The sequence below is a fragment of the Eutrigla gurnardus genome, assembly GCF_963514095.1.
Source record: "Eutrigla gurnardus genome assembly, chromosome: 24".
In the NCBI taxonomy this organism is placed as follows: Eukaryota; Metazoa; Chordata; class Actinopteri; order Perciformes; family Triglidae; genus Eutrigla; species Eutrigla gurnardus.
Genome location: NC_139935.1, coordinates 4,937,804 through 4,963,266, shown reverse-complemented (window position 1 = coordinate 4,963,266; position 25,463 = coordinate 4,937,804). Strand labels below are relative to the sequence as shown.

Here is a 25,463-nt window from a genome sequence, read left to right as displayed (position 1 = left end):
CCCGACTCGATAAAAAGCACATGCGGGAGGGCGAGAGGTCAAATATGAGGTCAGACGTGCATTTCCCATCAAGAAAACAACCAGTCGGTCAGTCAGTCAGACAGTCGTGGAGACAGAGGTTGATGAAAAATGAGCCATAACAGAAGGGTTTGACTCCGGCTCTGTAATTACTCTACAAATCTCTGATTTCCCCTCCTTCATCTCCCGACTATTTATAGCCGCTGCATTCCTCTCAGAGAATAAAACGAGCTCTTTGAGACAGTACAATGCCAGAAATAACAGGTTTGGACAAACATTTGCTGAGGCGTGGTGGGTCTGGCTGACCATTACTGGGTTCCACTGTGGTTTCAGTCTACTGTGTCCCCCCCTCGTCCATTTATTCATCATCTGTTATTGTAAATGGCAGTGGGGATTTTTTTTTTCTGGGGGAGGTGGCAGCGTAAGATGTGATGGTTCGACAAAAAAGGGGGCTGGGATGAAATCACCCTAGTGTGGCTTTTTCTGACAAAAACACACACACACACACACACACACCTTGATGTCTGCGAACACTCAGGTGACTGCGAAGCTCAGACCTCCCTCTCTCGACTCTATTTTGTTTACGTTACAATCACAAGGCCTTTCCTGGCAAATATGATCAACCTGGACATGTGGCTTCGAGTGTGAATGTGTGTCTGTGTGTGTGTTTAGGTTATCAGAGGAGGAATTTTCCTATAGACTGTGTGTTTCTTGTCAGCTCTTGTTTATCGAGACAAAACAAAGATCACATGTAGCCGACGTTTCCCACCAGTATTCATAGCGAGCTGCACACGGAGGGGAAACTCTCCTGATGGATGGCGGCGAGGCCGGGCTGAGAGGAGACGCCTTCCGAGGGGGTTTAGAGGTAGAAACGCTGCACTTCACAGGTGATACGATGGGCCCTTTTTCCACAGCAGACATTGTCGTCCCTTCTCGGGCTCTCGCCATGCGGTTGTTTGCTCTTTTGTGAAAACGCCTCGCCACAACGGCGACGCATTCCACAGCGACACCCGATGATTTCTCTAAATGTAGACCTATTATTTAGGGTTTTATACGCAGGGCCCTGGCTATAGTTAGTGGGTGTGTGCACACACTGACCTACAATAAAGCAAACACACTCCACTGAGGCTCTGGCCAGGGCCCTGAGAGTGAAGCCAAGCCTCCTCGCTGGTTCTTCCTCCCTTTATTGGACGTAGCAGGTAGATTGGGATCATCAGGATTCTGTGACGTGGATCCAGCTGGAGCTCGTTTCATGGGATCTCTGAATATCAGAGCCTGACTGCTGATGGGGATTTTCAGGGGTGTGGCTTTGCATGCATTTTTTTGTCTTGTAAAACAGAAAAGGTTATATGTCGGTTTAATTATAAGTCAAAGCCATTTATTGTCTTTCATTTGCACGTTGAATCGGGCCTTAAAAGTCATTCGGGATCAAAGCGGAGGATTGCCAATTGTGGCTGTACTTATTTACTAGTTTCTGCTCCATGTGACACTTTGAATAAAACATCATCGCCGGGGAGAGAGAGCGGCACGGGCCGAGGGAGGACGGCGGGCCCAGTCGCTCTGCCATCGTTTTGGGACGCGGCACCATGAATTATTTGGCAGCAGGATAACACTAATTTTGCATTAGATTCACGGCTCGGTGCACCTGCGGCTGATTTTCACCCCCCGACACACACATTTGTTGCCCTGCCCCTCCTGACACCCTGTTGTTTGTGTGTAGTGAATGTAGGTCACAAATATGTGTGTGTGTGTGTTTACTGTATGTGGAAAATGGACGCACAGTGTGGTATGGAGGTCTCCTGACACGACTGCAAATATGAATCCACACGCATGCACATAATCCAGCAGTGGGTCAGTTTAATATTTCATTTGGCTGATCCGTCTGCCGCTCCGTGAGCCAAACATCATTACAACACACTAAGTGACTTAACTCTAATTAGAGCTGAAAATCACATTAAAGCTGCTCGCTGATACGGGAACTAGCTCACCTTTTCTTTTCCCTTTTTTCCCGTCGCTGGCTCGGGTTGCTTTTTTTTTGCAATGTACGCTGGGAGCATTGCAGCTACAGCATTAAAGGCTCACTATTCGCTGTTAGCGCTGTTAGCTGCCAACAGCCGGTTCAGCCATAATTGTAACTGCTTAAAATGAATATGACAAACCAAATGTGGATGTCACCTTATTTTATCTTGACTCATCATCTCTTATAACACATAATTCATATTCAGGTACTTTTATTTAAATTTAAATTCCACTATTGCTGCTGCCTCCTTTGCGTTTGGATGTGTGTTTATGTGTATAATTATTTATGAATGATGAGGGAGTAAACAGCTTCCACTTTGGCAACAAGCTTTTGCACTTTGAATGTGTGTGTGTGTGTTTGTGTGTTAAAAGCCTGTTTATGTGTGTGCTGTTTCTTTGTTTGCCTCCTTCTTTGTCCTTTTCTTTTCTTGGTCTGTGGGCGGCATTAGAGGAAAGTTTGAACGTATAATATTGCGTCGCCATCGGGAGGAAGGCGCTCCAAAGATTATATAGCTGAGTCATCACATCGCAGCAAGAACCAGTTCAACAATAACCGCCATTTAGCAGCTATTTTAACAAAGTCCAACAATGGAAAGTGCCTGTGGCGTCCCACAGGCGTACAGTAATCCCTGATAAGCACTTCATTCAGGAGGAGGTGGAAGGAGACGTGGGAAACAGAGAGGTGGAGCAGGTTTGGAGGATTGGTCGTGCACTGCAAGGTGAAACAAAGCTTGGACAAGAAACAAGAGGGGGAAAAAATCACCGATCAAAATTGTTGCAGTGGAGCAAACCACAGAGTGGTGGATGTAATTTTGGGTGGCTACTTTTACCGAAGACAATGGGAATCCACAGGGAACAAACATAGTGTCCTGTGAGTTTATGGAAAGTCTCAGGTCAGGTTCAGTTCCAGGAATGGAAATCTATCATTTGACTTAATGTGTCATTTTAAAACCTTGCCATTGTACATTTTTCTGCAATTTGTGATACAAAAATATGTTTCAGTGTCACGCTTGCATAAACGCACAATGTCATGTGGCGAACGTGGAATGATCCTTTAGGTTTTGGCCATAAAACGACTTGTCTTCGATAAAAAAAGATGTCTGGTTGCTACTTGAAGCCTCCTTGTTGGAAACATGAACTTTTTAATAACCCCCACCGACCACCTCGCTCATCCACCCATCCGTTCCCCTGCACAGCGCCGCGCTCCACCCATGGCGGGTTCAAGAGATGTCCTTGTTTTCTCCTCCCTCCATCCCTCCATCCCTTCATCCCTCGCTGTGTTTGCGCTGAACAGATGCCAACGCTGGGTAAAGTCCTCTCCAGAGGGGCTGCCAGCAGCATATTGGTTTATAATTAATGAAATTAGGGCCGCTGTCTGCCGAGGAGGCTTCGGTCCCGGTGTAGGAGAGACTGCTGGCTGCCAGGAAGACAGACGACTGGAGAGATCGAAGAGGACAGACGGGGAGAGGCGGATGTAGATCCATCGTGAGGCCGTGGCGGGTTTCAACACTTCATCGGGGTCTCCTGCAGTCAGCCGGTAACTTTAAAGGGACACATATTCATCATCCAGACTTTTGTTGGTGTGAATTAACGATCGTTGTAGAAAAACCTCCAAAAAAATGGATGAAAACACATCTTTTCATCCAGTCGTATATAATCCTTTAGTCCCCCGTGGACCACTGAATATAATAATATTGTCATGCTATGCAAATACAGATGTATGTTAAATATTGATACTTTAATTAATAATTTGGTAGATTTTGAGTTAAATATTTAATGTGGTTTTGTGCAGATTACTTGACATTTATCGGCCGACGGTGCCACGGTCACAAACCCGAAGAGAAAAAGAGAATAAGGAGTGTGATGAAAACCGCGGGGACATTTTGACTTGTCACAGGTGTCATTAATAACATTAACGGTGGTTTTGTTCTATTCCAGGGTGCCAGTGAGACGATGGCAGGGTGACAGCAAGCCGGCAGGCACAACCCCAAAAGCCTGAAACTGAAGCAGCTTAATGGAACTCAGTCATTTCTACTATTAACACCTGTGCTTTCTCCTGCTGTGACATGTCAACATGTCTCCTGTGAAAAGGCCTCATTGTGTTTCGCTCCGCAGAAATAAAGTCGTGGCGTGTTTCGGAGTTTCTGGACGAGCACGCGCTCATGCCCACTAACCTTATTTTAGACACTTTAGACGGAGTAAATCCCGTTAGAGCCGCTCCATCCAGCCGTTAATGCCCTCCTGCCGGGATCCCCGTGCCTTCGGTCCACCTGTGACATCATTTGACCTTTGTCCTGCAGAGTTAACACACTCTTCACATGTCGATATGCCTCCTGCTTTCATAAGTTACAGAAAACAGATTGGTGTTCCACCTCTGCATATCAAACCTGCCCTGATCTGCACAGCCGCTGATTCAAAATACTAAATACTCACAACTGGGGCTCGGCGATATGCAGACGATGCAGCGACTGTACCGACTCTCGGGCATCACGTCGATAACGCTGCTTGTTTGTCTCAAAACTTCACTGTTATGACATTTGTGTTCAATCGCATTATAAACAGGCAGAGTGGCTGGCTGGCAATGCTGAACCACTAATTGTTGTAATTGTTCGCAGGCTGGGGTGGGGGGGGGGTGTTTGTGTGTATGTGGCTTCTTTGAATATGATATACACTGTGTGCATGTGTGTGTGTGTGTGTGTGTGTGTGTCTGTGATTGCTACTCTGAAGACCTCGTCTCTGTTTACATCCCAGTTAAGCTTCAAACACTCAGTGTTAGATATCAGATGGATGGAGGAAGGAAGCAGGGGGGGAAGTTAGGAAAAGGGGGGAAAAGAGCTAGGGCATTAAATATAGCATGGAGGCAGTTAGCTTAGCTTAGCATACAGACTAGACAGCTAGCGTCTATCCAAATGTGCCAGGAAACCAGATTCTACGGAGTGGAGACAACCAGCAGCGCGACTTGAACTTGAAAACCCGTCCAAACACACTTGTGCGAGGGACCGGTCGACCAATGGGGAAAGAGCGGCGCCGTGCAGTGTGGCCCGTGGCGGCAGCGCCGAGGAACAGCCGGTGTTAATCCAAGCGGGTGACGGTTCAGCAGGCTGCAGTGGGAAGGAGGGAAGGAGCGTGAAATCCCCGACACCTGGTGGCTCTTTCTGCACAAGAGTCTGCAGCTGGTGTGGAGAGCCGTCAGCCACCCGGCCAGCTGTGCCTCCGCCACGCCGCCGTGCCGCCACGCTGCCATGCCGCCACGCCGCCACCGAGGCTCCACCGAGGAGGCCGGCCTGCTCCAAGAGTTCACCTGTGGTCACTTATCCACCTTCTGTGTTACGTATATGATTTATACGCAGCATAGTGTTGTGTTTGTAGTTGTTGGTCGTGGAAGAGCGATAGGTTTGTTGCCCACTGCAAATTAAAATAGTTTTTTTTCTCATCGGTGTTGTTTTTCTATTGGACGTCACCAGTGGGGGAGATGGTGTGAAATCAAGGGTGGTGAAGCGGATTCACGATTATTATCAGAGCGTGAGTTGAGCCACTGCCTCCTTTACGTAAGCAGAGAACGAATCGCTCGTTGACTCTTTAAGCTAGTCGTCAGGCCGGCGCCGAGGTCAAAGCTCAGGAAGGCGTGAAGAGGCGCGATGCTGCCGTTCGTACTCACGATGGATCTACTTTCTAATAGTCACAAAACCAACTTTTTAAAATCTGGTTATTCTGCGAAAACCTTGTTGCGCCAACCAACTTTCACAGACTGCTCTGTTGCATGAGAGTCAAAGCTAACAGCAGTTTCCTGTTTGTACACATTCTGCCACGATTGCATTTTTAGGAAAACCAACGTCTGCTGTCTGAATATTGCTCTTTTCTGTGCACTGGCAGTGATCGATGGTTTCAGATGACAAACATACACTGCAGAATTTTATAGGATAAAGTCTTCACGAAGGCCATGCTTAGCGGTCTATAGTGGTCCTGAGACGGTTCCCTGCGGGACGCCACTTGACAATTTCAAAGAGGATAAAATGAAAAAGCTTCTCTCATGATATCAGGCATAAAAAACAGTCATCAGTTGCAGACAAACAAACCACATGCATCAATGAGAGACCCAAAAATAATTTGGCCATTCTTCAATAGACAGAAAACTTTAATTTAGCTTTAAATTCACTTTTTTATATTAACAAATATAGCTTTTTACTGCCTGAAATAAATGGAACACTAAATTATCAGATTCCAGACTTCTAGAAAGCCCTATTAGCCTTGATTTGTTTTCCATTTTTCTCTTAAAGGGATGTGCTTTGAAATGTCTTTTTGTGGGCGTAAAAATGTTACTGGCTCGACGCAACGCGATTTAGAGGCGCACATCAAAACCTGCTGGTCGGCCATAATGAAATGTTTGTTTTTTAATGGCGATGTGATGTGGTTGTTTTTCTGACTCGTTTCATCTTCGGATGCTTTGGGGGTGTTTTCGCCATCTGTGTGTGTGTTCTGTGTGTGTGTGTGTGTGTGTGTGTCATAGACCCAAAGTTGTATGTTTTTTCATTAATACTTTTTAATTAACAGCTAAACGTCTTGTATTTCATAGTTTTAGGCTTCATTTCAACCAGTTTCATTCTACTTACGACTGTTTTGGAGTCTGGTGACGCGGTTTGAAAAAGGAGCAACTTTTGAGTTTTTCAACGGATAAGTTGGGCAATGAGAAAACAAAGAGTTCAACTGGAAGTAACCACGAGTAGATTGCATTACAGAACCGGTGTGTAAGGTCAAAGTTGAACCAGGAAGTTATAAGCAATAATAAGACTTCTAAATCAGCAGTTCAGAAAGTTTGTTAAAATGTTAAAAACACGTCCTCTGCACATCTGTTGTGAAGGAGCAGCGAAGCTGGGGACCAAAACCACAAAAATAACACCCACACTGTCAACACAAAATGGACTTTTCTTTCTTTTTATGATACAAAAAAATGCCTGGGTTTGCCCTTTCTGTCTCTCTCTCTCTCACACACACACACACAAACACCAAAGTTTCCAAAACATCACACACACGGCGCCACGTGTTGGCTTCACTGATTACCGTGTGTCGTGTTCAACGGTATGTAAAGTGCTGCCGCTGCGAGTATTAGCCTGTTTATCAGAGTGTGTGTTCGCGTGCTGCAGCAGAGGGGCTTGGGGGGCAGTGTGTGTGTGTGTGTGTGTGTGTGTTAGCGTGCTGGGGATCACAGGTGTGCTTGCGAGGTCCACAGAGAGTCCCCTACGCCCCCACCCTGAGCATCCTGGGTAATATCAGCGCACCGAGCACCTGCGTCCCTATCCCACAACACACACACACATACACTCACACACCTCTCTAATGGCCTTGTATCAGCCTGCCATACGGCGCTAATAGCCAGCTGTGTGAGCAGAACTGCAGTGGAGCGTACCAACACTCACTGATGCAGTCGTAATATTAGATGTGAGTCGACTAAAAAAAAAAAAGGACGTTGTGCTTCAGCTGTGGTCACTAAACTCGTTTAAATGTACATTTATCTGCTGATGAAGAAGACGAGGCTACTTTCCAAAAACAAAGCCAACCATTCTTCATCCTGGGTTCCGGCCCAGTCCAGCTTGTCGCCAAACAACTCGAGACTCACAGACGGGTAACCTAAAGGTCGCAGGGTCGTTGATGGTCTGGCCCCCGCCCCCGAGAGGACGATGGGTGCAGCTTCTCTCTGAATTCACAGACGGAGACACAAACAGTTGTTGGCATGGCGGCTGCTAAATTGTTTCAAATTGTTATCAGGCGCCCTGGCAAGTGAAGGAGAGGCGAGGCTGCACGCCGTTAGCGACGACTCGTAAATGAATCCGTTTCTAATGATTCCCAGAGCGAAGAGCAGGAACGAGCACGCTGCAGTGTCTATATGAGCTATTAAAGACATCGTACCTGCTCTTCATTTACCTTTTTTTCTTTGAAATGCCTCTGGATTCACCCTGGTAACCCCGTGTTTAACATCACAACGCTATGAATTGTGGGTAATTCCCAGAAGAAAGTGTGGTGACCTTCTAATTGCATTGAACACTTTAGAGCTGCTGTTTTCTTTTTTCTTTTTTTTACCATTATACGTGTGGTTGGGCTGCTGAGGACAGCTGGTCCAGGTTGAGGTATGCGTTTCCATGACAACACGAAGCCTCTCTTTTCTCTTCGTTGGAGATTTTCAGAAGGCAAACTCTCCACACATAGAATACTTTGGAAAACGTTTTATCAGATTTTCACGTCCTGCCCACAACAGAATCAAAAGAACATCAGGACAGAGATGATGGTCAAACTGAAATGCCAATAATAATAACAATAATAACGTGTTTTCATGCCCTGTTCCTTTGTGGCACAAATCACACTAAAACAGTGGCAGTGACAGTGGTCGCATCCCACGTACGATGATGGAGTCGGTCTTGAAAACCGCCTCGTCTCTGGTCAAGAAATCGTTAAAAAATAAAGAATCGTACTTTTAAAGTGTGTAACACTGAGTTCGTCCTCTCTTCTCCTCACATTTACAAAGACGTTTGTAGTCATATCAAAGAAAAACCATAGCAAAACTATAATTACAACAAGAATACTTCGTAAATATAAAGTTATAATAAATATAAATGGGAGGGTGGTGTGGATGTGGTTTCACATAGAAGCTCAGCTGATGAAGGGACCTCAAAAAGCATATTTATAGATTTGATAAAAAGAAATCACGCAGAATGTGAGCGTGTTATTGCCCTGCGTGCCTCCGTTCCCTACAGGTTGAATGCCCGTCTCATGAGGTACTACTGCCCGACGTCAGTATGGTTCATTCTTGGTCCCAAATAGAATTTACATCTCACCGAACAACATTTGATTATGTCTAATATCTGACCAGAAACATAACTCCTGTGAGGTTCGGGAGGATTTTACTTTAAAGAAACACAAACAAACACAAACACAAACACAAACAGGAGATAATCAGCATCCATTCGTCTAAACACTTTAAAGCTAAATACTTTAGCCTCCACGTTGCAGTACTGCATGTGCACGGAGTAATACTTTAATAGAACTGTAGGATCTGCAGGAGAACCTTTAAACCCACAGTGTTTTTGTGGTGTTTCGGCAGGAAAATGAACTGGGGAAACTGGAAAAATAGTATGAAATGTGTTCTTTTTACAGGCAGCGTCACACCAAACGTTGAAGGGAGCGTAGCGGCGGTACCTTTTTAGTCAAACTTAAACATTTGTCCACAGTTCTTCAGATATTAACGAGCTCTGATCAGCAGCTCTGTAAAGTGTTTCTTCACAGGTTCTGTGTGTGGGCTTCACAGTTTGACGTCTCTGCTGGTGTCTCTGCTGTTATCTCTGCTGCTCTGCAGAGTGAGGGCTGTCCAGGCTGCTGAAGGGGGACAGCGAGGAAGTCGCCGGCCCCGACGCCTTCCCATCATCCCCTTCTTCCTTCTCTAGCTCCATCGCCACATCTCTCTCTCCTCCTCCCTCTGTTCTGAACTCCTCCACCGAACCCCTCCCGTCCTCGCTGGACTCCTCGGACGCAGAGAGAACCTCCTCCCCCGGACTCCCCGCCGTGCAGACGCCCCCTTCGCTAGGACTCGAACTCTCCCGGTCCTCCTCCCCAGGGGCGGCCTCTCTCATCTGGTTGTGGTGCTTGACGTTGTAGCGCTGGTTCTGGAAGAACTTGACGATGGTGTGCTTGGGGAGGTCCAGCTGGGCCGACAGGGTGTGGATGGCCTCCTGGTCCGGGTAGAGGCCCACATCGCCGATGAAGCTCTGCAGGGTCCCCAGAGCCTCGAGGGAAATCCGTGTCCGTGAGCGGGCCTTCTTGGGCCCTCCGGGGCTGGGGGTCATCCCACGCTGGGGCCCGTCGTCCGAGCCGTGCAAGACCAGCAACGGGATGGGCTGGGGGTCCTCGTGGATCGGAGACGGAGTAGTCAGAGGTGGCAAAGGCTGTCTGTGGAGGGCCTGCAAGGAAAGAAAGACTTTTACATTTCTGTGAAGACGCCACTAAGAGTAACAATAAATTAGCCAAATATAACCTGGTATTTATGGAGGGTACACATTAGAAGAAAAGTGGAGGCAGAGATATTATAAACGATATAAACCCGAAGCTATGAGCGAACCGCTCGTCTCTTAAAGGGATTATATGTCGTACAAGCGGAAGTGCCACTGACGGCTTCCACATGCTAAACTTACAAATTCATCCCACACTACTCCAGCATATTAACAGGGTGGGGTGGCCAGCACACCCAAACACAGGAATCCACCACCATAAATCTGTGGTCCATCGAAATGAAAGGACCTAAATAAAGATAATGGCAATTCCTTTTTCTCTGCTTCAATAATTACAGGGGATGTTCTGAATAATATTGAGGTTTTAGGGCCAGACTGGAGAGCATTTGGGTTTTTTGGGGGGGAGAGGGTGGGATGGAGGAGTGTTTAGCAGGAAGTGTGTGGGCTGGTCATTTACCACTTCTATTTTCATGACTAACGGGACACGAATGTGACAAAGAGGATCGCCGCTGAGAGGAGCAGGTGGTGGATCAGACAGACGGAGGCAGACAGAGGCAACTTTTTTTGGAAGTAGCACGAGAGAAATTACACGCTGGTGTTCACATTTTCTCACTCGTAAAACACTTTTGATTTGTGCCGTTTGCTCGCACATGGCGACAGTGTGGTTGAGAGCGGTTGTGTATTTTTACAAATCAGGATTTTCACACAGATATTTCCCTTTTTTAATCTTCAAAATAACCACAGATGAATTCCTGGGTTACTGGAAAAAAAAAAAGGAAAGACGTTGATGGGGGATTTAAAAAAATAAACAAAAAGAGAAAGCTGTTCCATGCCGGCTGCATGTTTGTACCTGCTGGTCTGGGATCTGCAGGACGGTGTGGAGCCGGTCGCTGTGCTGCTGCCTGGACTCCTCCTCGTACACGTGATCCCTGTCGGCCTGCGTCAGCGCCAGGAACCTCCGGATGGTGCACAGGTTCTCCCACAGCGTGCGGTTCTCCGGGCTCGGGCTTTCCTTCCACCTGAGCAGCTCACACAGCCAGCCCTGGAGGAGACGGAGGCGTTCGATTAACAACATATCGAGGGCTTCTTCTGCACAGACGCTTGTAAAAACACGAGCTTTGTGTGGCACATTCTGTTTGTTCTTTTGTCGTGTAAGCAGTGTGTTTGCAAAGCTTGGGCCTGACTGGATGCATGCGAGTGTTTGTTTGTTCGGTGCATGTTTGCAGCAGACTGCCAGGCGGTGGGTGGTTGTGGTTTCCATCGCTGCTGATCTTATGTCGCCCCGCTGTGTTTGCTGACAAGATGCTCCTCTGAAATCAGCAACGTGTTGCTCGCTGGACTGGTATTTGTTGCATTCCCCACTCCGGTTCCAGTCAGTCCCTGAACTAACTTTTTTTGTTTGTTCACATCCTCAAATAAATAAAAGCGTGTTGTTGTGTTGGAATGGAACAGAATAGAGGTCGTTCCCTGAGAGGAGAGAGAGAAACAGCAGAAGGGGAAAAGTCTGAGGGGAGCAGTGAGTCTGCAAGTGTGTATGAAGATTAGATTATCTTTGCTAGGCTGACCCAGGATCTGCCACCAGCTGTTGTTTATGCGCAGCCTTCAGCCTGGAAATTAATGGTAATAATGCGATCGTCCCTTGTCTTCATCTGTTCCGCCCTTCCCTCGCTTCATTTCAGTCCGTTTCAGACTTTTCCAGCATCGCTGAGTGCCGTTCTGTCTCGTGTTTGTAATAAATGAGTCGCGTGAAGTCAAATCAAGAGTATTTCCTCTTTGCCCCCTTCCCTCCCTCTCTATCTCCCTCCCGGTGCAGACTCTGCTTTGATCTCGCCTCCCATCACCCGCATTCTTGACCTGAGGATGGAGACATGATGGTTGTGCCACAGAAGGTAATCAGATCCCCCAAACGCCCACACACACCTGCATGCTACACCCTGGGCTCGCCGCCGTGCTACAGCAAAGGTACAAACATGTGTTCCCTCCTTTCTGAATGAAAGTTTAGGCCCATGCAAACAGTTTGGGTGCTCTGATAAAATCACTTTCATCAGCTTCATTGGCACCGACCTGACTCTTATTGGCAGCCACCTTGGCGAAGAGAGCCTGGGAGACCTTCGCCCTCTTCATCTCCTGCTGGATCTCGTCGTAGACGCACGACGAGATGTGAACCAGCGAGTCCAACTTCAACGGCAGCTCTGCAGCCGGCATGATGCACTTCGTCTGCACACGGGAAGCCGAGACACGAAGCGGATCGTTATTACAGAGATCTGGTCTCAGTGGTGTCGTTGGCTCCGAGCCTTGTATGCCTCATGTTGTAATACCTGCGGGTGTCTGTGTGTGTTGGCGTTGGGGACGTGGTTGATGGCGAGGTTGTGGTTGGCGTTGGCACTCCTCTCTCTCTCCTCCTGGTAGATGCGGTCTCGCTCGCCCTCCGGCAGGTTGAGGAAGTTCTGCATGGCCTTCAGGTTGACCAGCAGCGACTGGGAGGCCGAGCGGGGATCCTCCTCCTTACGAAGGATCTCGGACAGCAGCCCCTGCAGACAGACACACACACACACACACACACACACACAGTGAGCATCAGTGTGAGTGTATCCTCTCTGGTAAACACGTGGATGGATGGATTCCGGTCTACCTGTGTGCGGTTGAAGGCCACGCGGGCGAACACCGCCTGAGAGATGCTCGCCCTCTTCAGCTCGTTCCTGACTTGCTGGTAGATGCTGGAGGACACGTCGGCCCCCGAGCAGTTGAGGCCGGGCTCGGTCGGGGCCCCGGAGCCCTTGCAAGTGCGCAAGATGGGCGGGTGGTGCAGAAACTGCTGGTTGACTCCCTGCGGGTGCTGGTGTGCGAGCAGGCGGCTGACGGCCAGCTGCTGGTTGATGAGGTGCGCCATGGCGAGCTGCTGGCGGACGAGCTGCGGGGAGAGCTGCGGGGACAGGAGCCCGCCGTGGCCGAGGAGAGGCGGTCCCTGGGGACGCAGCGGTGCACCCGGGTGGTGCTGGCTGGCGGGGTGAGGCAGACTCTGAGGCTGGGTGTCCCCGAGGCCACACTTGATGGACAGAGCTCCGGGGCCGCCAAGGGGGCCCAAATGGGTGGGGGAGGGTAAGAGAGAGGGGGGACGCTGGCTGAGGACGCTGAGGTCCAAATCCCTCTCCACTGTGTCGACACACACAGGTTCATAATCAACAGTCTATTCATCTCACATTAAAACTACAGATTGATCCTTTAAACTTTTCACCCTGCAGCACAACGGATAAACGTACCTTTAATATCGGATTTGTCCTGCGTCGACCACATCTTCTCGATGTATTCACCTGCGGGGGAAACATCAGAGCCGTGAGGACACGCAGTTACAACAACAACATGTTTACAACGCGGCACATATTTAATTCAAAATGTCATATTTTTATATCGTCTCTGTCGTCTCTGCATGTGTTTGCTGTTGAAAATGTCCTATTTGGACTTCCTGTTCTCCAGATAGGATGGAATACGCTTTCCTCTTTATCACTGCCTCTAACTTCTCTGCTCTCCTGGCTTTTAATGGCCTCTCTGCTCGTCTCCCACATTAAATCTGCTTCTTATTACGCTTCTGCCGGGTTCGCTTGAGACTCCCATTTTGGGTTATTAGGGGAATAAAAGTTGGAGTGAGGTTTGGCAGGGCTTCAAATTTCTACCTTCCCAGTGCGTGCCTGTAGAATAAGTGTAAGAAGAGCTCTTATTCTTTGGTTTTTGGTGGCGTGTGTCGGGGGAGTGTGTGTGTGTGTGTGTGTGTGTGTGTGTGTGTGGGGGGGGTGCTGCTGCTGTTTTCCATTAGGAGTTAAGAGCATTTAGTTTTGTCATGTGTATTAAGGGTGACATTAATGCAAACCATGTGTGACAGTTCCTTCCTACTGCGAGCTGTCAGTGACGGACGTCTCATGCAGCAGATTAGACACACACACACACACACACACACACACACACACACACACACACACACACACACACACACACACACAAACAAAAAGCATTCAAAGCAGCCCAATCACAGAAACAAAAGGCAGCCGGCAGGTGAGATGTGTTAAGTGGAGTCGTGAGTGTCGCGTGACACTCTCCACCTTTCTAACTTTTAACAGCGACACGAAGCAAATAAAGTTTTAAACGGCCGAACGGTTGGTGGTTGAGGGTTGAAATGTCGGCGTTCTTTTTAACAAGGTGGGAGAACTAAACAAGGACAGCCAATAAAGCGCTGGCAGACACTAACGGGGGACGTTACTGAACACGGAGCGACACCTGCGACAGACCTCCGTCACGTGTAATCAGATTACTGTGAACGATTGTGTTTGCGACAGGACAGAGGTTTTCATCCACGTGTCTGAGGTTGGTCTTTTCACTTCGCGCCACAAAGACTCCACTTAAGGGAAAGGGTTGATGCCTTGCTCGAGGGCAGGTTTTCCTTGAACACAAATGAGGTGAGGTGTGAGAGTTACCTTTGATGCGTTTGTACCTCTTGTACCAGCGTCCGAACTCCTGGCACTTGGAGGTGGAGACGTTGATGTAGTAGGAGCTGCTCACCATCGCTGAGATCATGCTCTGACGGGGGGGGAGACGCACGGAGACAAAGTGAGAAACACAAACGCGATCGCTCGGATGAAAGAGAACATGATGTCGCGGCACACATAAAAAATATCCCGCGACGCCTTCGTTTATTGATAGCGTAATAAACTCGTCTTTTGCACATTTCATCTTGGGAGTGGCGGCGCCTCGGAGTAACCTCGGCAGCTGACCAACTCACTGCTGACTTGTTAAAAAAAACGTCTTCATCCCCCCTTCCCAGCATGCACTGTGGTCACTTCTCCTTGTGTACGCGTGTGGTGGAAGCTCAACATGGGAAACGCTGAGGATTAAAACTCACATGAGTCAGGCTGCAAACACACACACACACACACACACACCACCCACACACACTTCCCTTAATCACTAATTACATCATGACGAAGTCCTGCGCATAAATCACAAGTCGCAATGACACACTCTCGAGTCTAATGACTGCAGGGTGTGTGTGTGAGCCGGATAATTGAGGTGTGCGTGTTCGCATCCTTTCCCATGGGACGGTGTCAATACTGTGTGTGTGTGTGTGTGTGTTTGTGTGTGTTCATGAGCGAGAGGGAGATTACACAGTGCACTAAGTGTGTGGTGAACTGATGATGAAACCACATACGCATCTTGATTATCTGTGTGTGTGTGTGTGTGTGTGGAATCAAAGCCAGAAAAACATTTGTATCTAATGAAAAAGAGGCGAGTTGTTGATTTGCATGAATAAAGACTTCATCTGGCTGATTGAAGCCGGGGGTTTTTTGTGCGGCGGCGGTTCCGTGGAGAACGTACCTGGGAGAGCGGACACTCCTTGGCCAGCGTGCTCTGGTTGGTCTCCCTCAGCAGCTCTTTGAGGGCGTTCCTCACCGTGGCGTGGGTCCACTGCTCCGACGGCAGCTCCTCCAGCCTCGCGAAGCTGCAGGGAGACGGAGAGCAATCAAAGATGCGGCCACTCATTTCAGTTCATTCAGTTACCACAGCTGGATGAAACGGCTTTGGGGCCAAGGGGTAAAAAATATAAATATATAATGATAATAAATAAATAAAATTGTTGTTGGGCCCCTCCAGACCCCCCACCTCCAGTACATTGCAGTAAACCACCACATTGTAGCGTCATTACTGCAAAGTCACTAGCAAATCTGCAAAAACAAAAATACCAAAAACCGACGTGCGTGCACCGAAGCCTTGTTTGGTACATACTCTACTCCCCACCACACACACACACACACACACGTAATTTAACCCTCGATGACGGACCTGTGCAGGAGGATCCGCAGCGTGACCATGTGGTAGACGTCCAGCAGCATGTCGGCCACCGTCGCCTCCGGAGCGTCCGTCAGGTAGTGGATGGGCATCGGCTTCCAGCGGCCCACTTTGATGATGCCTGGAGAACAAACAGCATCATCATCAAACACCGCCGTCATCGTTCTGATTGATGCAAACCTGCTCCGCGTCGCGTCGGGGGGATGACCCTCCCCGTCTCGGAGCCGAAACATTCCCCCGGCCTCCCAACAACCGTGACTGGATGTGCAAATCTAAACAGGCCTAATCGCGTTAGGATCTGCTAAATCAAACACAGACCCGGCCCGGCCTCGGCCTGCCAGCCTCAATCATGTTTGTGTGTGCGTCTTCGCTGCATGAGGGTGGTGGTGATAGGGGCAAAAGAACAAAAGCTGCTCTCTTGGGACTCCACAGTTGATTAATCGGAGGAGAAATGTGAAATCAGCTCGACATTAAAGGCCTCTTGGTGACGCGGCGGACAAACACTGTGAGGTCATCGTTCTCCCGTCTGACAGCGCGACGTTTCTCCTCGTAACTGGCACTTATTAAGCCTCCTGCAGCTGACTTTACTTTAGAGATGATTGTTAATGCTTTAACATGTCACCGATATGATATGAATTACAGACCGACTTTATCATTTCAACGTCTTCCTGGCCTAAAACCTTTTACTAAAAGGTTATGTTGTCATCTCTGGAGACGCTACGCCCATATTATCTGCAGATTTTAACTTTTTAACCTTTTTTGCAGTACCAAAATGCCAAATACTCAACTCTATGACGAACTATGTACCCGAGCAAGAATAAAATACTTTCAAAACGCCTGCTCGTGTCAGAACTCCACGCAAGGCATGACTGAAACTATTATATATACACATATATATATATAGAGAGAGATATTGTCCTAAGTGCAGTATGTTTCTTATAATAATGGTTGTTTCTGGAAACCTCCAGTGGTTCGCATGTCTTAAAATATGGTAAATGCTTATTTCTAAGAGAGTAATATCAGTGAAGGCTTCTCAAAATATGGCCTTCACTTAAATTTAGTTTCATTTTCTTGCGCCGCAATTCACCTAAGCCCATGTTAAATCCAGAGCCGTAACCATATACCCCTAAATAAGAAATAGCTCCTTTTTAATTAGCCATAATGTGCGAGTTAATTAAAGAAAATCCCCTGTGCCAGTTTAAGAGTTTAAAAATACTCATCCAGCCAAAGTTATGCAAGATGCAATTCAATGGCAGAAGAAAATAGAAGAGACTCTGTATAATTTTGGTTGTGACCACACTGAGGGGAAAAAATGCGCGACTCCAGCCAAAAATTATTTATTTGCAAAGAAAAGGCTTATTTCTCAGAACAAAAACCTAGCCGTTTGGGAGAGGCGAGGGGGGTCGCAGGGCGTCGGCCGCTCGGTTAGAGCGCCCTGTGTTTACGGGACACACCAGGAATGTCAAACTGCCCGGCTCTCTATGTATATATGTGTGTGTGCTGTTGTTTCATGGCTGACTGGATGCTGTCTGCCTTCGTGTTTTCATCTCAAACTGATGCGAGGAAAGTGTTGGTGCTCGTCTGATGGCACGCAGACACAGACCTGGTGTTTTGGTTTAACCTTTTGGGAGATTAGAAGATACGTGTTGGAGAGAGAGCAGACAGATTTATCTTTCAAAAGAAATCAAACATACCTCCTCGGTAAATACCTTTTTTTTTTCTCTCTGTGATCGTCGTCTAAACATTCGGGTGCCCATGTGGCGAACCCCACCCATCTGGAAACCAGTTCTACTCTATTAAACTGCTGCTGGAAATAATTCATTTCTCATCAATTACTAAAGAAAGGCTGAAACATGAGATGTTTCCCATTAACATGTAATCATGGAAAAGTTGAAAACATTTCCCAGATGTGGTGTAAAGAGACAGAGGCTGATGATTTTTTGTCAACAAACGAGGGTGCTTTCGCTGTGACCTGCAGAAAAACAGGGGATGTGACATCACTGGGAGCCTGGAGTCGCCCCGCTCGCCCTCGCCGCGGCGCCACGGAAATAAATAAACTACGCAAATTGAACTTTTGTCAAAGTGGAGGAGGCCTGGGTGGAGCAGATATGCCTTAAAACACGTGCCTAATATCTTCTTAATAGAGCCAGAGTGCAACGCGTCATCCTCTGAAAGCCCCGCCCACGTGAGAACACACACACACACACTCTCTCGACTTACCACTTGCCTGTACAGCTGAGCTGTGCGAGTATCCCAGAGCGGCGAGCGCCGTCTCCACCAGCTGCGTGAAGAGGACGTCCTTGTGAACCAGCACGAACTCGGCGTGGCGTTCGCCGAGGCTCTCGCAGTCTCCGGCGACGCCCACGTCTACGTGCTCCACCACACAGTAGACCGGGATCATCACACCTGGCAGGCAGACAGGCAGACAGACAGCGTTAGGAAGGGGAGACGGTGGAACGGCGGCTCCCGTTTCCTTTCATCAGGAAGTGGAAGTCGCTTGATGATTCCCCCCAGATCCATATTTATCTATTGTTTTGTTCTTCACATAAATTGAAAACAGCGGTGTCTATTTTGATAAAAAACAAACAAACTCAATAATCAACATGTGGGAATGGAAGCCAAAGAAGCCCACAGATAGCTGCATCCACAGCTGTTCATGATAGCAGCAGCAGCAGCATCGCGGCTAAACAGTCAGCAGGAGCCCAAAATCTGCTGCAGATGTTTCAGACATCAAATTTAATTTCATGGGAGACGGTTTTTTTGTTACTGATCTGCAAATGTGAGATCTAACCGTCCTGTTTTCAACACAGAGATACGTCTCCATCCTTGCCTCAGCGTGCGTGTGAACGGGATTCCTGACAGCTGACAGCTTCCTGTCCGGCCCCGGTGACGTAGTCGGGGGTCTGAGTGGAAGATTCTGGTGAAAGTGTGCAGCCGCCAGTGTGAATGTCTGCGTAAGATTGTACAATTGCATTTGTGTTTGCACCACACATTAAAACCCACAATGAATAAAACTGCTTTCCAGAACCGCTCTTAAAGTGCTGTTGGACATGATATCTGTATCGCTTAGCACTCAGGAGCCGTGCCATAACTCGGTGAAAACCCATTCCAGTGGGCTGGTCTAGACTGGGTTTTTTTGGGGTCCATTCACACCCTTCCAGGCCACCGTCCCACAGGACCGTCTGATGAACAAGCCATCAGCCAAACCATGGCGGCATCGGGAACGCTACCGGCCAATAAGGCAGCCACTCAGGGGACGGGTGGAGGGAGGCAGCCCCGCCAAATATACTGTGTGTGTGTGTGTACTGTTGCAATACTTGATGTTCTCAACTGCATGACAGAATAAAGGGCAGTGTTTAAGAGTCGTTCCGCTCACATTTCAGTGAACTTACAGGTCATATAATAAACCACAAAGTTGCTTTTGCTTTGGATGAAGTTGCTGTTGTGTTTGAGCAAGCGTTGGTTTGTGACCCCACCTCCTAGCGGCCTCAGCGCTGCGCCGTTCTGTCTGCCGTTGACCTCCAGGCAGCTCATCTTGCACGCCGGCGGGCCCCCGGAGGCCGGGCTCTCTCCTCTCTCCTCGGGGCTGGCGCTGTCTCCGAGGCCGGGGCTCTCGGTTCCTCCGCCCGCACCTCCGCGCTGCTCCATCCCCCGGACAGCTCCAGGGGGGACACCCAGCACAGAGCCTGGAGCTGGGAGGGGAAAAACGCCAGAACTGGCTTTAGTGCACGAGGCGGGAAACCGCTCTGAATATAAACAAACACAACATATTCCAAAAGGCTGACTGTCGCCCGGTTTCTAAAAGCAACAAGCAGCGTCATTTGATGTATTAATGAGCTTTTTGTTGCAGCGTTTATGCTATGCTAGGCTAACTGTCCCCTGGTTTCATATGAAAACACACAGCGCTCATACGCTGTCATCCGATATACGCATTCAAAACACCCTCAACTGAAATCTTTACAGGTCTCGTGTGAACGAACGATAAACCTGTTTACTGTCAGAGGAAAAACAACACATGTGAACAACAAACCGGAAACCTGCAGCATCATCTAAACAAACACATCTTTGGGAAAGCTCTCTCTCGCTCTGTTGTTCCCTCACTGTGTGGTTTCCACTGGTATGACCGTAAAGCCAGCAGAGACACAAATCTGAACCCAAAAGCGACACATGATTATAATAAAATGCACACGCAAAATTAATAGCGGCTGTAAAAAAAAAAAGCCCGTCCAACACAAACAAGATGAAAAAAAAAAAATGATAATAAAAGAAATCACACTCTGGAGCTCAACGACGCCCCTGGAGAGAGAACACCCTCTAAGTGTGTGTGTCTTTACTGAGGCATTATATCATTCATAGATGTTTTTTCTGAACGTGCCCCCAGACTGAAGAATCTGTGTTTCATATACGTTTCATATATCACAAACACTGGGAGTGGCGGGAAACTCCTCGCGGATGATTGGCTGACGTCGGCGCTCACTTCCTCTTCCGCCTCTAACAATCAGACAAACGAAGACGAGAAGGAAGCAAGAAAAGCGTTATGGACGCGCTTTAGAAGGCCGACGCCGACACGGAGAGTCCTCCACAGCAGCACGGCCACGACCCAAATCCACCAATCACATTCAAGACATCCTTTCAGAAACAGACGGGATGTGTTTCCACTCCATACAGTCAAAGTAGAGCCGTTTTACTACTAGAAGACCGATCTCAGTCCCTCTGGGTGCAGCCGTCCCTCCTAATTTACCCATTAATCCTTGATCATAAAACAGATTTAATGATTGCTGAGCATTTTCCAGACCACCAAAACCAACAACAAACACCCCCCCCCTCCTCCACCCGGGTGGGACTCATTTTCACTCCATGGAGCAAAAATTACTAAACGCTTTTATTTCCATCAAAGTTGTTTTCTCAAAACGACAACTCTTCACATTTAACTGGACGGACGGGATCCCATCGCCAGCGCCACAACATCTAAGCATTAAACGGCATGGAACATAAGCTGCTACTCTCCTCCGGTTTGTGTCGGGTCTGCTTCTCATAAACATATTTTTTTGAATATGTTGAGCAATTGATCACAATCAGCCGCCTCCATGTTTTCTCCTCTAAGCAGTTTAAGCCAAATACGGAGGGGGAAAACAAAAACAGAGAGATGGTTGTGGTGTGTGAACTAAAACACACAGAGCTCTGTTCATATAGAGACGGTGAAACACAGACAATAGACTCCACAACAGAACAACATGGGGGGGCCTGCTGGATGTGAGTTTGATCACTTTCAGCCTTTAAAAAAAAAAAAGATGGTGTTTTAGAATCGCAAACTCAGCACAAGGATCCTAAACATACAGACGAGGATACCCAGGAGCGTTTGGGTCCTTCTCCACTTATCAAGTCAATCATGTGACTAAAAACTCCTGAGCAGGACCAGAAGATCCCCTTTTGACCACGGACATTTGAACTCATCACAGCAGCAAAAGTCACAGCTGTGTGACATGAAACTGCAGCGGCTAAAACAGAATTATGAATTAATTATCAGTTCTTACATAATCATACTTTTGCTCACTTTGCAGTGAAAGAAAGAAAAAGGGTGTAAAAAAAAAGAAGAAAAAAAAAGTAAGTAAGTGAGTCCTCTCTCGGTCACACACACATGAAGGCTCTTCGAGCGCCGCGTTCAGAGGGCGACCACACACTCCCAACGCAGACTTTACGAGCACACATGGGGGCCAAATGTACGAGCACGCTCGGTAGCCTCCGACTGACAAATCACGTGGAAACGTGTCGAAAAAAAACCTCGTCTGGCTGCCAAAAACACTGCAGTAGATCCGTTTGCACAGCGTCTAATTCAGGGGCGTCTCTCGAGTGTCTTTAGAGAGCATTAAGGGCATTTTACGTTTTGACTGTAATTAAATGAACTGAATTCTCTAAGTGGGGATACTAAAGTGGAGTCTGATAACACCCAAGGGCCCTTAAGAGCGCCGGGTGCTTGAGTAGGATACAGCAGGACGGGCCAAATGTGACTATATACACATTTCTGACACCGAAACGTTTGTGTGCAGCTTCCAAACGGCCTTGAGGGGTCTCCAGCAGCGTCTCAAGGGGGTCCAAAGGGGTCCTTGAGTGGATTCGACGAGTGCACAAGACAACAAATCTCAAGGAGACGCCGGACGTAATCATTCACTCTGTTTGTTTACAAGAAAACTCAACTTTTTCAGCTTTTAATGCTGCTCAACCAGCCCGCACACACTTGAATAAATCCACCATGATGCAACACAAATTCAACACCAGGCCTGGGACCCTCTCCTCCGGGCCTGGACCTGGTCCGGCGTGCAGACGACGACGCAGAGTGGCAGCTCCGTTACAGACGACGAGAAGCAGAAATGTATATTTGAGTCAAAAGACAAACTGATGTTTAGTTTCAGGGCCGTTATTCAGGTTGGAATTATTTTATGTTAGTATGATATATAAATATAAATTCACCAGGCAGCTGTCTTCAAAAGTATGTATTGTCAGACTTTGCTTATTGTTTCTATACATGTACAAGTAATTAATTACTTAATTGTCGTTAAATACATATTTCATAACTGTTACTATTAACTTGACTGTCTTTGCTCCCTCAATTAAGTTATGACCGCTGACTCTTTCTTCTGTTTTCAGAAGCATTAGGAACTAGTCTTTTATTATTAGTTTTTAAAAGCTATTATGGATCTTATACAATCAAATGTATCAATATTAGCAATAGGAATTCATTTAAAACATATTAATTGGCTTAAATCTCACTTTTATCAGCTCGTCTTATAACATATTTTTCTAAATTTTGAGATAAAAAAAAAACATTTTTCTCATAACATGAAATGTGATTGATTAGAAATGAACGGGGACCCCTGGTGCCGATCCGAGGGCCGATGTGGACGGATCAGAGTTAAAACGATGATTCATAGTTACGGGCTGCAAAGTCGTTGTCAAGTTAATTAAAAACAAATGTAGTTACAATATCAGGGCTGTGACACGAAGACAAAGTCTGTGCATTAAAGGTTAGAAAAGCTACATTTTGTTAGGAACGATCATTTCTATAAAAATGAAACAAAAAAATAATTTATCTCATGAATTTTGATGAATTAAATCAGAAACAAAAACTAGAAAACACCCCACATAGCTTAAAGTGAACAAAACATTACCATAATTACCATTATCAGGTAATTAACTGCATTTTCGAAAAGAAAAGAAATTTAATTTCTATCGTATATGATTAAAAGTGACAGCGGTTATTGTAGTAAAACTATGAACATCTATTTTTGTCAAATAATAATTTGCCTGACATGAAATTACTCGAGTCTAAACCGACGTTAAACACTTGTGTGACTTCTCGGTGAGTTCCTCTCATTATCCGTCGGGACATTTTAACCAGTTTATCCGTAGTTTTCAGTCGTTAGGTGAAGAAGTTTTCCCGTCACTCACTTTTCAAGAAGTCACCGTGCTTGCTGGGGAATAAACTCCATCCATTGGTGAAGACGAGTGAATCCAGCCTGAGGGAATAGGAACCTTTTCCCCCTAACGTTTCCCCTTTGTGTTGAAGAGAGAGCACAGCGGCGGAGCGAGCAGGGAGATATGAAGGAGTGATGAGGACACGGTGCTGCTGCCTGCTGAGTAAAGAGCTGGAGAGTGACACATGTAGAGGGAGGAGGGAGGGAGGGAGAAAGGGAGGGAGGGAGGAGGAGATGGCGTTTGGGAGGGAAACCCAAAAGACAGATTGACACACGTTACACTTATAAAAATAATCATCTGTAACATGAAAGCTCTCCGACACAAAACAGTCACAAAACAGTAAGGTAAAGCCTCTATTGTAGAAAGATATGCAGCGGATGAATCATGTGATTTAGAAAGGATAATTAATTTCCCAGATGTTGTGATAGCAGAGACCAGGAGGAGGAGGAGGAGAGGTGTGGGAAAAGGGAGATTTATGTCCCACAATTCTTACACTGAAGAGATACTGGCATAATTAAAATTGTAATAAATGAGAAGTTGGTTGTCTGCCCCCTACTGGTGGAGAAACACTCATCCGTCGGTGTTCCCTTGTTGTTGAAACTTTCTTGTTTGTCTCGTTAGGTGTATCAGCTGCAACAGCATTTATACTTTAAGTTTATCCCTGGAATTCAAGCCTTAAAATACCCAAGAATTTAATTTCAGAAATGCTACTCATTTACTCTCCTTATTCTGATTTTAATAAACAATTTTATGAATTTTAGCCCCAAATTCTCTGTCAAAACTGAAACAATCTCTTCCTCAGTCGGGTGGGATTCAAACTATGAAGACTACAGGTTTAAAGTCTCCATGTTTGTGCGTGTGCAGGGCTGAGTGGTCAGCTGCCCTTGATTTATTCTAGATGGAAGAATAGTCATCTAGCGTTACCCCTCAGTCTGTCTGTCTGCCTTCCTGTCGCCCCTCCTCTCTGGTTTGTGTTTGTGCAAACTGCCAACACTTGTCTGTCCAACATCATCTAAAGTATCCCTGACAGCTCACCACAAGTCAAGAGCAAGTGTGTGTGTGTGTGTGTGTGTGTGTGTGTGTGACGGTATACATGGCAATTAAAAAGTGCTTTCACAAGACTCAAACCAGCTCTAATTACCTGTAACAGCGGATACTGATGTGTTTTTTTGAGCTTTAAATGTACAAACTAAAGCATTTTTTTGATTTACCTATATAGCATGCTGTTTAGGCTGAGAGGTCGAGTGATCAAACAATACAAGCACAGGAAGTTATCATTGTATATGAATCTGGACTGTGTTTTCAATTTAGATTATATCGACTCCACCGTTAACTGAGGATTCATTTCTAGATTAAACCGTAAATTAAATAGTGAAAATAAAACAACCCCAAAATATTCAGTTATAATACTTTAGCTTCGATTTAGCAGACCATACAGTAGAAAACCTCACTGAGGAAATGCTGCCCCCGTATGGTGACTATAGTAATAACAGATAGGTAACACCAGCTGTCCTCACATCTGCCCTAAAGTATTGAATTACATAATCATTTTTATCTTATTATCTAAAAGCAGGGCCTGTTAATACACAGTTATTACACTCAATATGCAGTTATTTCTCATGACTGCCAAGAATGTAGTTGTTTTTTATTTGTTCTGCAATCAAGACATTTTTGGGGACTTTTAATAATTAAGTTAAGTGTCTTGAAAGCCAGAAAATATTTTTTTTACAGCGGGAAAATTTAAAAAATGTATTGACCAGAAGTGCTTTTATAGCGGCATTAATCTTGAAAAAGCTGTAAGTATCTCACAGTTGCACTGCACAGAACCCTAACTGGTTAGGTGTACAATAAACTATAAACCAACACCGACATCTAATGGCCGTTTGATGAACTGCGGCTTGAGATGTGTTGGTTGTTTTGTTCCCCTCGGTGCACGAGGAGGACAGTTTGACAAGCAAACAGTCATCATACTGTTGGTATTCACGTCCGAGGGGGTTCGTGCACATCCCTGCGTGCGTTAATCAGTCTTTATGCAGCGTAATCCCACAGACTCTTTCTGGAAAATATCACCAGCAATGGAACCACTGACTCAAATTTTGGATCTCATTCTCATGACAAAGCAGT

At 46.7% G+C, this 25,463-nt stretch overlaps 1 protein-coding gene across 1 annotated transcript; it reads right to left on the bottom strand.

Moving 5' to 3' along the window:
• Positions 1 to 8,246: 8,246 nt before the first annotated feature.
• Positions 8,247 to 23,509, bottom strand: LOC311009854 (DNA-binding protein SATB2-like). The gene is made up of 12 exons (XM_084004281.1): positions 23,313 to 23,509; positions 19,343 to 19,558; positions 18,087 to 18,272; positions 15,861 to 15,987; positions 15,396 to 15,519; positions 14,498 to 14,600; positions 13,292 to 13,342; positions 12,664 to 13,184; positions 12,350 to 12,562; positions 12,096 to 12,248; positions 10,882 to 11,073; positions 8,247 to 9,983 (listed from the first exon to the last, which is right to left on the bottom strand). The coding sequence occupies exons 2-12, from the start codon at positions 19,512 to 19,514 to the stop codon at positions 9,363 to 9,365; spliced, it is 2,463 nt and encodes an 820-aa protein (XP_083860407.1). The 5' UTR covers positions 19,515 to 19,558; positions 23,313 to 23,509; the 3' UTR covers positions 8,247 to 9,362.
• Positions 23,510 to 25,463: the final 1,954 nt, after the last annotated feature.

Coding starts and splice junctions, on each gene's coding strand:
- LOC311009854 (XM_084004281.1), bottom strand. CDS start 19,514: ATGGAGCAGCGCGGAGGTGCGGGCGGAGGAACCGAGAGCCCCGGCCTC. Junction 12,563..12,663: donor TGGCCTTCAACCGCACACAG/GTAGACCGGAAT, acceptor GTCTGTCTGCAG/GGGCTGCTGTCCGAGATCCT. Junction 12,249..12,349: donor ACACACACAGACACCCGCAG/GTATTACAACAT, acceptor TCCCGTGTGCAG/ACGAAGTGCATCATGCCGGC.